Here is a 15,136-nt window from a genome sequence, read left to right as displayed (position 1 = left end):
AGTGAGAATAACCAACCTAGTTGTGTCAGAGTGGATTAAACCAAAGGGAAGTAACTATGTGTTCTACGCAGTATGACAGTGATAGCCTAAGATTAGCAACTGGAGAGCTCTTTCAGGTTTTACAGAAGAGCTTTAACTGAGTTAAGTTTACCAAAGGTTTACCAAAGGCCTACACTTGTTTTGTGTGCAGACTCCTGTTGCGCCTATGGTCCTGTAAAGTAGGACATGTACTGTAAAGAAGGACATGTACTGTAAAGTAGGACATGTACTGTAAAGTAGGACATGTACTGTAACGTAGGACATGTATTGTAAAGTAGGACATGTACTGTAGGCCTACGTGATATTGCAAGTGTGTCCACATACAGTGAGGCCCAAAAGTATTTGGAAAGAATTAAAGCATTGAGGACATTTTATTGTAGTGGTATTTATTTGAAAACAACAATCCGTTTTATTTCCACCTGCACTGTGATTAATTTTTGAAACTGGGGTCTTCCATGATATTGTACTTTCCACTGAACATCACAATGTTACCCTTTTTATGTATGTTTAACATTTTTCTTTTTTTTTGTTTCTATACTATGATTTGTGCTTTGATACCTTAGATTTGAAAGACATGTTAATACAGTTAGGTGAATACCAAGGACTAGTGACAAAAATGTCCAAAGAGTAAATTACACAGATCTTATACACACCATACAAAATACAGATATACACACACGAGTGACTGGCTGACTGCTCCTGTTCGTTTAGGTTGTTTATTCACAAACAGGTTTTTAAAAGCAACTGGATTCCAAATCCCAGTTCCAAAATTGATATACAGCATTATTGGATAGTACCCCCAAAATGTAGTAAACATAAGGTGCATTTTTCAGAGTTCTGGATATCTGTGTGTACAAGCATTTAATATCTTTTGTTTTGTTGATGAACTGACGTCATTGCCCAGAATGAACTCTTTCCATGTATAAATGTGTATGACTGTGTGTGTGTAAGCCGCTGGGGTCTCCTCGTAGGTAACACACTGGTGTCTCACTAATCTCTCTCTCTGTGTGTGTGTGTGTGTGTGTGTTTGTGCGTGCGTGTGTGCGTGTGTCTGTATATGTGTGTGTGTGTGTGTGTGTATACAAATTCATGGGCATTCAATATTTACATCAGCTGGAATGTTCCCCACACTAATCAATAAATCAAGTACTTCAAGCAACGTGATTCACAGAAGATCAAACTATCTTTAATATTTCACTACTACTTCAGTAAGCGCTGAATGAAAACAAAAAATAAATGCACATTGATTCACTTAATGCTGAACAGTTCTACTTTTTGTAAAAAATGTAAAATCACAACTAGTGTAGGCAATCCAGCGAACAGGAGAGAAAAAGGTCCAAGCATTTAGAACTAACTACCATACTGTATGTGGGTGTCAATCTAAAACCTAAGTGCACATATATATTCTATATATATATATATATATATATATATATATTTATATACTAGATATATATTCTGGTAAATTGTATCATATGTATATACCTCCAAGTAAAGTGCATTCACTTAGGTGTATATAAATACTTCTAACATATAAAGCCATTTTACAGTGTACATATTGTTTGCTCTAATTATGCCATAGCAAAACCCATGCTTTACATAGAAAAGGCATCCACAACATTAAGAAAAATTTACATTTTATGAAACATGATACAATAAATAGTATTATAGAATTGCTGCTGTACACAAAAGCCATTTAATTTCACTCATATAAAAATAAGTTTTAGTGCAACCTTACATATATTGATACTTCACATCATTCAGACTCAAGTGTCTAAAAAAGACGAGAAATTGCATTTATTACAAAGCTGATACACAAACGTGATATATTAACATATCTTCCTGCTTAATATGCTTATAAGAATATAAGCAAAAAGTAAAGAAAAGGCACGCACATCTGTACATTTAAAAGTACCAGACTGGAGTCCATCATCAATTTGGTCAGGCTCATATATAAGTTAACATACTGTATGTATATTCTCTGAAAATTTAAATAAGAAAGAAATTGTTAAAATAGCAAACCAGGTTATAAAAGGCATGCTATACATTGAAACTACAGAGTATCTACTTAATTTGCTTGTTTAAAGACTTGTTTGTGTGTGTGTGTGTTTAAATGTCTGTCTCTCTGTGTGCGCGTCGTGTGTGTGTGTGTGTGTGTGTGTGTGTGTGTGCAATTGTACGGGTTGATGTCTTTACGTTGCACGTCCTTCCCTTTTTAACAATGTTCACCTGTTCTCGGTGGCATCCTTTAATATATTTTTGCCTCTCTTTGTGCTTTCTGGTCTTTCCCCTGGGCTCTGTTGACCTGGCGACCTCTCCTTGGCACAGTGGCCTGGGCCTGCCGTGGAACCCGCCGGGCCCTTTGATGTGGCTGGCAGGGAGGTCTCCAAGCTGGAGCTGGAGTGTAGGGGGAGAGGGGAGGCAGAGCGGCCGTCCGGGGACTGCCTAACCTCTAGGCCACTAAAGTGCTGAATCCTGCTGGAGGCTCTCTCCTGAGGGCTGGGGTAAGGGGAGTGAGAGGAGTGAGGCAGTGGGGGGGGGTGTCTCTGATGGGCGTCTGAAGAGCACACCAACATGCCCTTCTCCAGAGTGTCATGTTCTGTAGCGATGTGGAGCGAGGCGATAGCTTTGGTACAAGTCTGTATGCTTTCCTCCTGCTGCTTAATGTCCTTGCTGTCTGACATGTCTGCACTGTCCTGGCGACTTCCTGACCAGGGTAAGGACGGGCCAGGGGAGGGGACCGGCGTCCCCCGAGAGGAAGAGGATGATGACACCATCCTCTCCTGGCGCTGGGGTGAGTCGGACGACCCGGTGGAACCCCTGGACCCTCCTCCTCCCTCGGCCAGGTGGAAGGAGACCTCGCTGGTGCTGGACTCCTCGGACGTGCTCTTCTGCAGGGGGAGGCGGGCGGGGTGGGCCAGGCCGGTGACTGAGGTGGGCACGGAGGGAACCATCTGGATGCCGCCGATGGGGATCATGGGGAAGGAGGTGCGGACCTGTTGCTGGGAGTGCAGGGGGAGGTGGCTGAACAGGCCCTGGTGGGGTTGAGGGGACTCCTGGCTGCTGTGGGGAGGGGAACTCTTCTTCTGCTCCTGAAACAATACAAGGTGAATTCAGTACAAGGTATAGTGGCCGTAGATCAATAGGGTCTGTGGATCTTAGTATGCAGATGATCTCTGAAAGTACTAAGTAAATGTCACAACTATATGCAGCAAAACATCTACACTGTGGTACACCTAATGATGTATAAAGTGCTAACACTTGAAAATGTGGGTTCGTACTGACTGAGAAACTGTGAATGAGGAAAAGAGGGATTGTAATGGATTTTGAGAAGGTAGGAAAAATCTGCTCACACACGACAAAACTATTACCAGCTAAAAATAAGTCAAATATGAATATTTGAAAATGATACAGCTGAAGCAGGCTCCATGTCATGCTTTATTTAAACTGGGGTTCCTGGAAAGTCTGGTTTAACAAGACTCTTAAGAACAAAAACAGCAGTTATTAACCACTGAGTGATGAGCCAAGCTACGGCTGCCTTATCTTTACATCACTCAGTTCCATGGAAACAAGCCAGATGGCATGGTATTTTACCTATTTCCCCAGGGATTTTTAATTAGCCATATATAGAAATAGAAATGTCTGCAGATAGAGTAGCACTATATGGTGGTCCTTCATGGGTCCATTGTACTTTAACTTTAAGTTAGACTCTCTAAGACGGTTGAAGGCAGAGACCATTGATTCATTAGTTAACATACCGTCAGTAAGGAGCTGTTTATGAAGGCTCAAGTGCAGTGTGAATAGAATAGAATAGAAGAGAACAGTTGAATACGTGCTGGAACACTTACCATCTCCATCTCTGAGTGGCTCCTACTGCTCTGGCCCAGTGGCACCATCTCTGAGTCTAGGTGCTGGCTTAGACTCCAAGGGGCACTGTGATGGTGCATTCCCCTCCTGGGGGAGACAGGTCTGATCATGCCCCGGTAGTGACTGCGCGGAGACAGCTCCCTCCTGCCCGCAAGGTCCCTGCCCGGTGACGTGGGGCGTCCGGCGTGGGACAGGGGCGAGAGGTGAACTCTGGCGGACAGGTCCCTCCGAGGCGAGAGGTCCCTCCTGAAGGAGATGTCTCTCTTGGGGGAGATGTGCCTGAGAGGGGACACCTCTCTGTGGGGTGACAGGCGGCCACGGGGGGACAGGTCCCGTCGGGGGGAGAGGTACTTGCGTGAGGAGGTGGTGGGGGAGGGCTCTCGGAGAGGGGAGGACCCCTGGCCTGGAGAGGAGAGGCGAGACGGGGACAGGTCAAAGGAGGAGAAGCTGTGATCTGTGGACAGGCCAAAGTCCTTGTCCATGGAGCTGGGTATGTCTAGCCTGTTCTTATAGTCCTCGCCCAGGGCGCCCTGCAGCAGACGCTGGTACTCTGCCATCTGGCCCTGGCCTGCACGCTCACTGGGCACCATGAGCTGGGTGATCTGGATGCTAGGCAGGCTGGTGAAGTAGCTGAAGATGGGAGGTTTGGAGCCTTGACCCAGCAGGTCTGAGGAGCAGGCGTTCTGAGAGGCCGCCACAGCCGTGATGGAGAGAGACGGTATGCCATAGGGCTGAGGGCTAGTGCTTCTGGAGCGCGTTTTCGGCGTGGAGTCGCCATCGTAATCGTCGTCATCGTCTTCATCATCATCCACCTCATCCCCGTCATCATCAGAATCATCAGCGTCTGAGAACTGGTGGTCCGCCATAATGCCTAACATCTTCCCAGACTCCCTCTGGCCATCCTCGCCATTGTCTAAAAAGAAACATATTGGTTAATCAACCGTTGATCCAGTCGCTATGCAAATGCAATAACAGTAGCCTACTTTATTCTGCAAGACAAATAAAGGGCATTTAGTGCAGTCATAACAAGGAAATGGGATATAAAAACACAGTAGGACTTTTTATATTTATGCGTTTACAGATATTTTACAGCAACCGCAAGTTATTTCAGTGGGATTGAATAGGTCACTGGAATTCTTTTATACTCTATGCAGAATGATGGGATTCAAGCAGGGAAAATGTGAACCGTGTATCTTAAAGTTGGTTATTTTACATAAACCTGGCAGAGAGGCGGCTCCTGCTTTTCATTACGATAATTGTCCCTCAAGAACCGTACCAGTGCAATTTACAGGGCCCAGTATTTATGAAATATTGGTTCATCTTTACACAATGTGCTCAGTCAGTCTGTCTGATTCATACCAGCTTCCTCGGCGTCTGCATCCTCCACAGATGTCACTGACACCCCGAGTTCCAAGCACTTCTTCATGTGGGCTTTCGACTTCATGTGTTTTGTCAGGTTTCCTGAAACAAGAGTTTACAACTTTTAAAAAGTCTTACTGGAAGCAGCATAGAACGTTACTGAAGCAGAGAGAGAACCTTGCCACTCTCCTAATGCAATGTAAACCGAAGTCTATATTTGCAGTTCTACATAAATCATTTTCCAGTGTGAACACTGTTTATGTTTGAACTATCAGGTTAAATTACTTGAGAGGAAAGGTGTACATTTGTATATATCTGGTTATATGAAGTGGAAGAAGGAAACCCACCTTTAGTTTTAAAAGCAAAGTTGCAGAACTTGCAGACATATGGCCTGACATCGGTGTGTGTGCGGATGTGTTTCTTCAGCATGCTTGGCTTCTTACAACGAATTCCACACTCTTCACATATGTACTTCCCTCTTCCTCTACCCCGCACGTAAACATAGTCTTCATTGGATTTGTACCTGAAATCATAAGAAGACCAGATTTTTCAACGTTATTGGAGGATGTTGAGTATATCAATGCATGTGTTAAGGGGGCATATATCCAATACATCAAACAGACCACTTTACATTGGGAAAGTTTGCCTTATACTGCTTAGAGAAAATTATTCTGGTGCCAAATTCAACTGGGTATTGGTCAGAGATATTTTTACAGCTGTTCCCATTTATGAAATGGAATTCTTATAATTTTTTCTCACTGTACATGGTAATATCATAAAAGAGACATTCCAGATATGTGATTTTGAAAACATTTCAGATGATTGAAAAACGAATTTGGAAATCTATTTTTTGCTTGCACTGAAGCAAAATGTTACAGTAGCCTCATGCACAGTAGTCAATAATACCACGGCTGTTAAACAACAAAACTTTGCTCTACTATATTTATATAAAAACAGTAGCCTATACTAGTAACTCCTTTCAACCACATTTAAAATCCATCTGAAAAATCCATCATGTTTTTTATCTATCAAATTTCTACAGAAAACACCCTCAAGTCCATAAATGTGAAGTAATTAAAAATGTGAAGTAATTTTAAAAAATCAAGTAATACTTAATTTCCAGTTATCACAGTCATTGTATTACCATTTTCAAATAATATAATCTCTGAAGAAGTGGTTTCAGCCACCAGGCAATAAATAAAGTGCTGTTCATCTGCGTTTCACAAAACTGTAAATTTTGTGTAAAAGTCACAACAATATACAAATTTAGGCAGCCGTCTCGAGAAGGTGCCACACTGATATTAAAAAGCTTTCAATAAAATTTTAATGGCTAATGGCAGCCATCTTCACATACCCTCCTTCAAAGATTTTGATGCGAGTGGGCTCAGCCTGCTTTGAGGAGGCCTCCTTCTCTCCGTGGTCCTCCTTGACTCGTTCCCTGGAGCTCAGCCCCTTGATTTTCTTCCCATATTTGCTCACATCAAGCTGCATGAGCTCTGGCTTCATCTGCAAGTGAAAAACATGCATAACACTCAGTTAAATCCTCACAAACACACAAAAACACGATGGCAGATGTACTGGAATGTTGGCTTCAAAATAGACTTTTATCCCAGATTGGTTTTTAATATTGTAGGAGATTTCAAATTCTCTAAAGCATGCAAATTCTAAACCTTGAATACTTATTTAGTAACAAACCGTTAACCACCCATTAACCAATAAATACATTAACTATGAATATGATGGCATGCTGTATGTGACGTGTAATTACCTGTTCAAACTTCTGCTTCCAAGCAAGAGAGGAGACAAGTTTTCCAGTCCTGGGTTGATACATAGCAGCCATCGTGTAGGTTTCTGTGTTCTTCCTCTGCTTGGAGCAGAGCAGTGCCAGAGTAGACTTGGTGCTGAGACTGAGAGGGTTAGGGTTGTAAGAGCTGACGCACCAGGAGCCGTACACAGAAGTCAGTGGAGTCGTCTGAGCGTTGTTTGGCTTGGTGTAATTCAGGAAGCACCAGCTGACACTGGTTGTCGTGCGAAGACTGGGGAACTGAAAGAACTGCTGAACGTCTGCCAGATCTGTGAGCATTAGAGTGCTTCCAGCAGCACCCCCACTCTGATTGGCAGCCAGCTGCACCAGCATGTTGACAGGGATCTTGCTGCCCATGAGTGGCTTGGCTTCCTCTGGAGTGTCACTGGAGGAGACCATGAACTGTGGGCTGCAGCTAGCCTCTGGGGTGGAGTCATCTACGTCCAGCTCCTCTGGGGACTCTCTGCCACCAGGGAAGTCCGTCACGATTTGCAGAGGGGGAGTGAAGCTGTCAGCTGGTGGCACATCAGGTATGTGAGGTGCGTTGGAACGCACTGGGATTTTGGTGGAGGGGAAGTCTGCTGGTGGGGAGGAGGACATCCTCTCCTGATCGTCCATTGAACCCTCGCTCTTCAGAGGGGCACGCGTTGATAACTTGCCGCTGTCTTTCGAAGCACTCAGCTCGACAGCGCTCAGCTCCTTTACAATCTGACCGTACATCTTCTCCTCCTTGACCCGTTTCTGCTGTTTGGTCTCTATAAAGAGTTCCAGGCTACTGGCTGGTGATAGCATCCGCTTGCTTCCACCAATACTGGAGGACGCATCCGTGGTGGAGATGGTTCCTGATGTCAACGACAGCGGAATTCCCGTGTTCAGTCTCCCGTGTTCAGTGTTCAGATCCGGAATATTCCACAGTGGATAACGTAGAGCTCCCTCAGGCTGACCAAGGATCTGAGATAAATTGAAGCCAACGCCTTGCTTTGAAACAGTGCCACCTGTGAGTGAACTAGATGATACACTCTCTGAGCATATGACTCTTGCTGAATAAGTGCTCTGGCCATGGTTAGCTAAGAGTTGTGAAACACTTGTGTACATAACACTTCCGTAAGATGGCACTTGAGTGTGTATCCTAACGGGGACTAGCATACCTGGGAGAGATGACTGTGAACCCGCATTCTGAGTGGCGAAGATTGGCTGGACCTGTTGCAGGAGCACCGTGCTCTCAGTGAGGGTCACTTTAGACGGTAGAGAGCCGTAATGCTGGGCCTGGGGGGAGGCTCTAGAGGGATACTGATAGCTCTGACTGATAGCACCGTCAGCTTTTGCATCGCATTGCTCCTGAATCTGCTGTAGCTGATTAAGAGGTGGGTTGGATTTCTGGATCATGTGTGGTAGACTAGGCTGTCTGATATGTAGTTTCTGTAACTGGTGTGGCTGGAATGCCAGATGCTGCTTGTGTCTCTGTGTGGACTCGGGATGCCAGAACAGACCCGGCTGACATGGCAGGAAAGGCAGTGAAGCCAAGCTGTTCTGGAGTGAGGAGTATTGCATCGTTTCCTTGCTCATGAGCTCGTGACCTGGATGCTCTCCCTCTGATGACTGTTGACTTGGCAGACGAGATGACTTCTGGAACAGTGGTGGGTCGTCCTGGCTGTCCTCACTAATGCTCTGTTGCAGAAGATGATGATGTGACCCTCTCTTGGGTCTTGCTACTTCGCTGGCTGATGCACCGAGAGAACTTTGAGAGGATGGGGGGCTCTGCCAAGATGAGGGTCCATGGTCCGAGTGCTCTTGCTTGACAGTAATTTCGAGACCACCTTGCTCATGCACCACAGTCTCAGGGTAAACACTGAGGGATGCCTGCCTTACTAGGTAGCCCCGTCTCCGATCTTTCATGGCTGATGCACTGGAGTAAACCTCTCCCTGTCTGGATGATGTTGAGAGGCTGCCATAGTCGAAGGACTTGCTACGGATCTCTGGGATCTCGGTGGGCAGAGCGCTGGGAGCCTGTTCTGATGAGGAGCGTCGCATCTCCCTCTGCTGGTGATGGCCGGGGATAGTGAGAGAGTTGCCGCTGTACTCAGACTGCTTGCCAAAGTCCTCCTGCTTGGACGGTGACACAGACTTTAGGCTCTCTTCCCTGTCAAAGGACATAGAGAAGCTGGAGCTGTGGGACAGGTTGCTCTCCTGGCTGGGGCTCCTGGACAGGCTGGTGCAGGACTCAAAGCTGGACTCCCCAGAGGAGTGCTCCAGGTCTGCCAGACGCAGACGCTTCTTCTTAGGAGGCAGCTTCTCCGCAGGGAGCTGGGACAGTGTCTCACTCCTCTGGGGCCACTGGAACTCTTCAACGTGCTTCTCCGGCTCCTTGGTCGGTACATCAGGCTCTTTCTCTGGTTTATCTGGCTCCTCTGTCACCCTGATTTCAGGCACTTGGATGTTAGGCTGACGTACCAGTTTGGGGGGCATGTGACAGGGCTGGTTGGATGAAACTAAATCACTGTTGCTTTGCTGCTGCTGCTCCATGCTCTCAGACCTCAGCATAAACTCTGGGCTCTGCACATCCTCTATGTTCTCTGTATCTGACTGCTCTGAATATTGGCTGGAGGGTTTATCTTGCAGGTAGGCTGGGTGCTCGAAGGACTCTGACTTCTCAAAGGAGTTTGGCCTACTGAGTGAGTTGGTGTGCTGAATGACAGATATAACATTGCCAGCTGCCTTTCTGTCAGAGTCTGGGACTAGCACTACGTCCTCTGAGCACATGCTACTACAGCATGTTTCAAAACTGTCTGATTGGCTATGTGCACTGTACATAGATCCCATGGATCCCTTTCCAGTAGGTGTCCCCCTTGAACCCTCTTGACTACCTTGTTTTGAATCATAATCTCTGACCATATCTACTGAGCCACTACAACTACTGTCGTACTGGACAGGGCCATCCTCCTCATCTCCTACACTCTTTTCCTTCCTGCGTTTACGAGTGGCAATCTCTGTCATTCCCACTTTAGTACCATATGGGCTGTATGCTGTATGCTCTGGCACCACAGGACTGCGCTCCCCTAGCTTTAATCCCACGGATGGGGCTGCGTTCTTGGGAACGTGTCCATAGGTTTCATAGTCGCCATGCCCTTCATGGGCTGAATGCTCAAAAGCGGCCTGTCTCCTAAGCCTCCTCAGACTGGCAGCACCCGGGTAGAAGACATCATCAGAGGTCATCATCTCGTCAAAGGAGTGGCTCACTCTTATCCCCGGTGGGACGTTGAGGTTGGTCGGGGAGGATGTTGGCATTGAGTTACTCCTAATGAGTGTCCCTGAATCAGAAGGAGTCTCTAGTAGACCTGTGTTGCTTTGGCAAGGGCCTGTGGGATACTGCTTAGGGTCAACGCCTGCTAATAGTTGCACTTCACCGCTATCATTTCGGAAAAAAATATGATCCTCAGATATCTTCCCCATTACTATGTTAGTGTCTTGGCCAACAGTGGCCATGCCTACTGCAATGGATTGTCTAGATCTAGCAGAGTTAGGTTTGTAATACCAAGTCCGACCAAACATGATCTCCTCGTAGGACTTTGCGTTTGTGTTGGGAGGGCTGATCTGTTGCTCTGCACTCTCTGAACGGGAGAAGTAGCCTGAGTCTGTGCTGCCTTTGCTGTGTGGACTCAGAAGGTTCAGGGACTGCTGGGACTGCTGGTCTGAGTCCTGTGATCCCTTCTTCTCTGTCAGTCTCAGAGCCAGTCTCTGTTTGATAGTGGGAGAGTCATCCATGCGGCCAACCTGGGAGCTTATGTGAGAAGCCTTGAGATCCGTGAATGGGGGGCACTCCAATGCTGTTGGTGGGACCCCTTGTTTTGGGACAATTAGGATAGGCACTTTCATGGAAGCCATAGCTAGCTCCTCAGCTGAGTCAGCATATGCCGGCTCCCTACCCTTCTCCATTGTGCTTTTGTCCATGTCAAATGATATCTGGGGAATGGGGCTGCCTTTGTCCATAAACATGGAGGCCTCTGCAGTCTCCTCGTCGGTGTCTGTGCTCTGTTCACCGTCTGAGTGTACTTCCGTCTCTCCCACTGAGGACGCCTGATCCATGTCTGTGCGTGAAACTGCCAGTTCGGAGAATGGGACTAGTCCTGCTTTGATGGCATGGGCATGAGATTTCCTGTGTTTGTACAAATTACTCTTGGTTTTAAAGGAGAACCCGCAGGGGACACAAGGGTAGGGGCGTTCTCCAGTGTGTGAACGAATGTGCTTCTTCAGCACGCTGGGTTTAGCACAAGCCCTTCCACAGTAGTGGCAGATGTACTTCCCTGGCTTCTTGGGTTTCTGCTCCTTCTTGTATCCCTCCTCTGGTGGCTCCGGCCCTGACTGGGAATACTGGCCAAAAGAACTGGGTAAACTGGGAGATTTCTGACGAGGGAATACTCCATGGGCACGGGAGTGTCCAGGGAATATGTCGTCGGAAGGGAGCTGTCCAGCGAAGGGCCAGGCATGGGCCTCCAGACCGGGCTGTGGCTTGGCTCCGGACAGGAAGCGCTCTTGCATGGGCTGTTGTGGGTACGGTTGTGGTAGCTGGTAGGAGTAAGTACGAGGGAAAGCCTGTGCGTACTGACTATCTTGAGATGACTGAACCATTGCAGTTGATAGCAGCTTCCCAGAGCCATACTTTCGTGCTGAGCCAGTAATATTGCTGCCACTGGCACCACTTTGAAGGCTTTCGCGATGCGAGTGCCTCTTTTCCTCCGGGTCAGCAAAAGTGCTTCTTTTTGTGCCAGCTGAGGGCTCAGAGACCCACTTCCTTTGTAGCTTCTCCCGGGGATCCTTGGTGCATTTTGGTCCAGCAGCAGATTCACGTGACTCCATTGTCCCTCTAGACGTCAGTTGGGTTTCTCAAAGGTCAAATGTCAGATGCTGTCACACATGGAGCTCTTAAACAAAGGGGCCTTCCATTGCTGAAGTTGTTGGGTTGTTCCACATTTGAGTCACGAAGATCCTCTATCGTCTGCATCAGAACACTTTCTTTCTGTCAATCATACTGTAGACTTGCTAACATCCCTCCAATTTTCTGTCCAATTCATTAAATGTATGAAGATCTTTTCTTGATCTGAAAACGTAAACAGAATATATATATATATATATATATATAAATGCCATGTACAGTAAAATAAGACATGATCTTAAAAATCCTGATTGGGTACATATTTATTATTGAACACTTACCGGTCTTAAAAAAAGTGCTTGTTGATTTCTCTCTTTTTACAACTTCCAAAAGAATCTTCACTTAAGACCTGGAGAGAGGAGAGAGAAAGAATTCAGTGATTGAAACAAAACACTCACTGAGAAGTCACTGTTAATAACTTATGTCTCTAGGATTTTCCTCCATTTTCAAATAAATGAATCCCAGTTCGGTCATCTATATTCTCATGTACAGTGGCATGTAGTACAAAGAGTACAGTGCTAAACCAGACTGAAGTTGACTGAGTGTAGTTTCAAACTGAACCACCCCCTCTTGCTAACAGTGAGTCATCAGTACCAAATAGACCCACGTAGTTCCTAAAAGACACAGAAACTATAAATAAACATTTGTGGTTCTATTTCCGAGTGTTAACGTACAGAAACCACACCAACACCTGAATATAGAATGAACCCCAGTTTCTGAGGCTAACATGCTGAACCTACAAGTCTATGCTGTGTATTTCCTGATTTCAGTTTTTTTTCCTCTGATTGCGACAGACACACACACACAAGGCCCCCTTTGCTCTGGCGCTGCTGGGGTAAGAGCACGAAAGCTGTGTGACGCGGGTGTCTGGAGGCCAACGTGAGAACTAAAAATAGCCCGGCAGAAAACCACTGGTATTTTTAGCACCGGAAATATTTACTTTTGGTCCGTTTTTGTTTTCATTCTCTTCAATGCTGTTACACAAAAGGAATGTGTGCAAACACCAGAGGGGTAAACTACAAAGCAGGTTCAAGGAGTTAGCCAGCTAACTTTGGATTTTTTTTTTTTTAAAGAAGCTTGAAATCGGCATGGTCTAATTGATTCAACAAACAAAAAAGCATATCTAACTTTAACTTTTTTAATGAACCATAAAATCAACCGTCATTTCTGATCCTGCTTTCTAGTATACCCCTCTGGACATACCATAAACCCTCTGTGGAAGCCCGAGTTTCGCAACTACAGTTTCACAACTACAATATAAGTGGTTGGATGGAGATTTGTTACAGGCCAGATCCCCTTTCTATAAATAGCACCAACAATATCGTTAAACACCCGTATATATGTTTAAATTAAATCAAAAGCCAAATGTGTATGTTTCAAAACAGCCATGTTTTGCTACGTTTAAAAAAAGCTGTCTCAATTGAAACACACCTGCATGAACAGTTGTTGATACCAACTTAATGAAATGTGATTGATTGACAGCTTTGTAAAGATAACGTAGATATAGATACATTCTGAGAGAGATATTCAGAGAGGAATAATAAATAACAAAGATGTCTAAACCTAAAGTACTTGTACCTGCCTCTTAACTCCTCCTAGCTTATTTTCACAAAATATGTTCTCAATTGCTAGTATTTTGTGAAATAAGGGTCAACTGACGCAATTGAGTGTCATGATACCAGAGCAAACCTATCACTGAGTGGAAAAGGGCAATCTGTCTAAGCTGGAGTCAGTTTCATATATCACACTTAATGGCGGCCACGTTGGCACACCCCTCGCCCCTTCTCCCCTCTCCACAATTGGGAGCATCTCTTCCCTTTAATGAATCTTTCTAGCTCTGCTGCTGGGCCCCAGGGATGTGGATGCAATGCTGATAAACAGAAAAGTATCTCTTGTTAATCTATACAGATCTGCTACCATGGTGCGGAAGCATAAGCTTACTATTTTGTAAATCAAAGAAAAAGTATTGAATGGGTTATATAAAGTGCTATTCATCCCAACTAAAAACCCTGTCCTATTTTCTGATTGAGTGTGGGTGAGAATATTCATTGGCATCCTTTTCAAGTGGAGTACCTGGAGGAAGTGTGCGTGGGACAGTGACAGAGGCAGAGTGTGTCAGGGACACTTCGCTCTATAGAAACGGAACATCCTCAAAGCTATAACCAGAAACACTCCACTGGATGATTCAAGCATTTTATGTAACATATCCATAGTCCAACAGTACATCATCTGATATGATGGCCCTCTGCCAACAACTGATGCCCCTGATAAGGCAGACATTTTTATTATACAGTACACCGACCCCTACAGTAAGTTTCTGCACACATTCACGAGCACACACACACATCAAGCCATGCACTACATATACCACCATCAACCCCTCCTCCCCTGGAGGTATGCATAATGGGGGAGGACAGAACGCTGAGAGAGAGCCTCTGCCCACCTTCGGCCCAGTTCTGGCTTCTGACTGGGGATCTACGGGGAGTGTAGGAGGCTGCTAGCCTGGGGCAGTGCCATGCCCTATACACTGACGCACATCTCCATTGTGGGTAGGAAAAGATCAACCTTACAGAGGCCCTTTAACTCTAGCAAAATACATCCTCTTTCCAAAGCAGGGATTAGGTATTGAGCGTTTTTTGGGCAGGCAGATTCAGGAGAGAGGATTGTAGAATGTTTTGTTATTTTGTGTGTCAATCACCTATGTGTGGCAGCCATAGTTATCCTTAAACCATTTGGCCAGCCAAGATGCCACATACCAATTTGAAGTGCTTGGAATTCCTTTCAACACTGAAATAGAGAATAGAGTGAATCCCGTTCTTTTTTTCCCTCCCTCAAATACCAACATCTGAAGTTAAAATGAACCATGACGCCATATTTCTCACTGTCCAACCAAAAGTTCAATGCAGGACACGAGCACTGTAAATAAATACACAAACAAAATAGTGTAAATAAAAGTCTTAATAAGTCTTTAACACTGTTATTATCGACTGCTCGGCTGTTTTAGACCTGCCAGCATTACATGGTATAAAACCAATAGAGACAATTCAATCAACCTCATCTGGTTCCAGTCCAATCTCTCTTACAGAGTTTTGCAATTCAAAAATGTGTGTACACAGTTCTGTTGGTCTAATTCCTCT

At 45.4% G+C, this 15,136-nt stretch overlaps 1 protein-coding gene across 1 annotated transcript; it reads right to left on the bottom strand.

The window, feature by feature from the left end:
• Positions 1 to 404: 404 nt before the first annotated feature.
• On the bottom strand, positions 405 to 12,152 carry hivep2a (HIVEP zinc finger 2a). The gene is made up of 6 exons (XM_038968217.1): positions 7,034 to 12,152; positions 6,620 to 6,771; positions 5,613 to 5,788; positions 5,266 to 5,367; positions 3,888 to 4,819; positions 405 to 3,131 (listed from the first exon to the last, which is right to left on the bottom strand). Exons 1-6 carry the CDS (start codon positions 11,921 to 11,923, stop codon positions 2,265 to 2,267), a joined length of 7,119 nt encoding a protein of 2,372 aa, XP_038824145.1. The 5' UTR covers positions 11,924 to 12,152; the 3' UTR covers positions 405 to 2,264.
• Positions 12,153 to 15,136: the final 2,984 nt, after the last annotated feature.

Source organism: Salvelinus namaycush, chromosome 29 (assembly GCF_016432855.1).
Source record: "Salvelinus namaycush isolate Seneca chromosome 29, SaNama_1.0, whole genome shotgun sequence".
In the NCBI taxonomy this organism is placed as follows: domain Eukaryota; kingdom Metazoa; phylum Chordata; class Actinopteri; order Salmoniformes; family Salmonidae; genus Salvelinus; species Salvelinus namaycush.
This window is presented reverse-complemented; position numbering and strand designations above follow the sequence as displayed.

What these genes read in the sequence shown, in the direction of transcription:
- hivep2a (XM_038968217.1), bottom strand. Translation starts at nt 11,923, where the DNA reads ATGGAGTCACGTGAATCTGCTGCTGGACCAAAATGCACCAAGGATCCC. An exon ending in GGAAGCAGAAGTTTGAACAG is followed by an intron (nt 6,772 to 7,033) that starts GTAATTACACGT and finishes TTTCACTTGCAG; the next exon opens with ATGAAGCCAGAGCTCATGCA. An exon ending in TGCAGACGCCGAGGAAGCTG is followed by an intron (nt 4,820 to 5,265) that starts GTATGAATCAGA and finishes GTTTCTTTTTAG; the next exon opens with ACAATGGCGAGGATGGCCAG.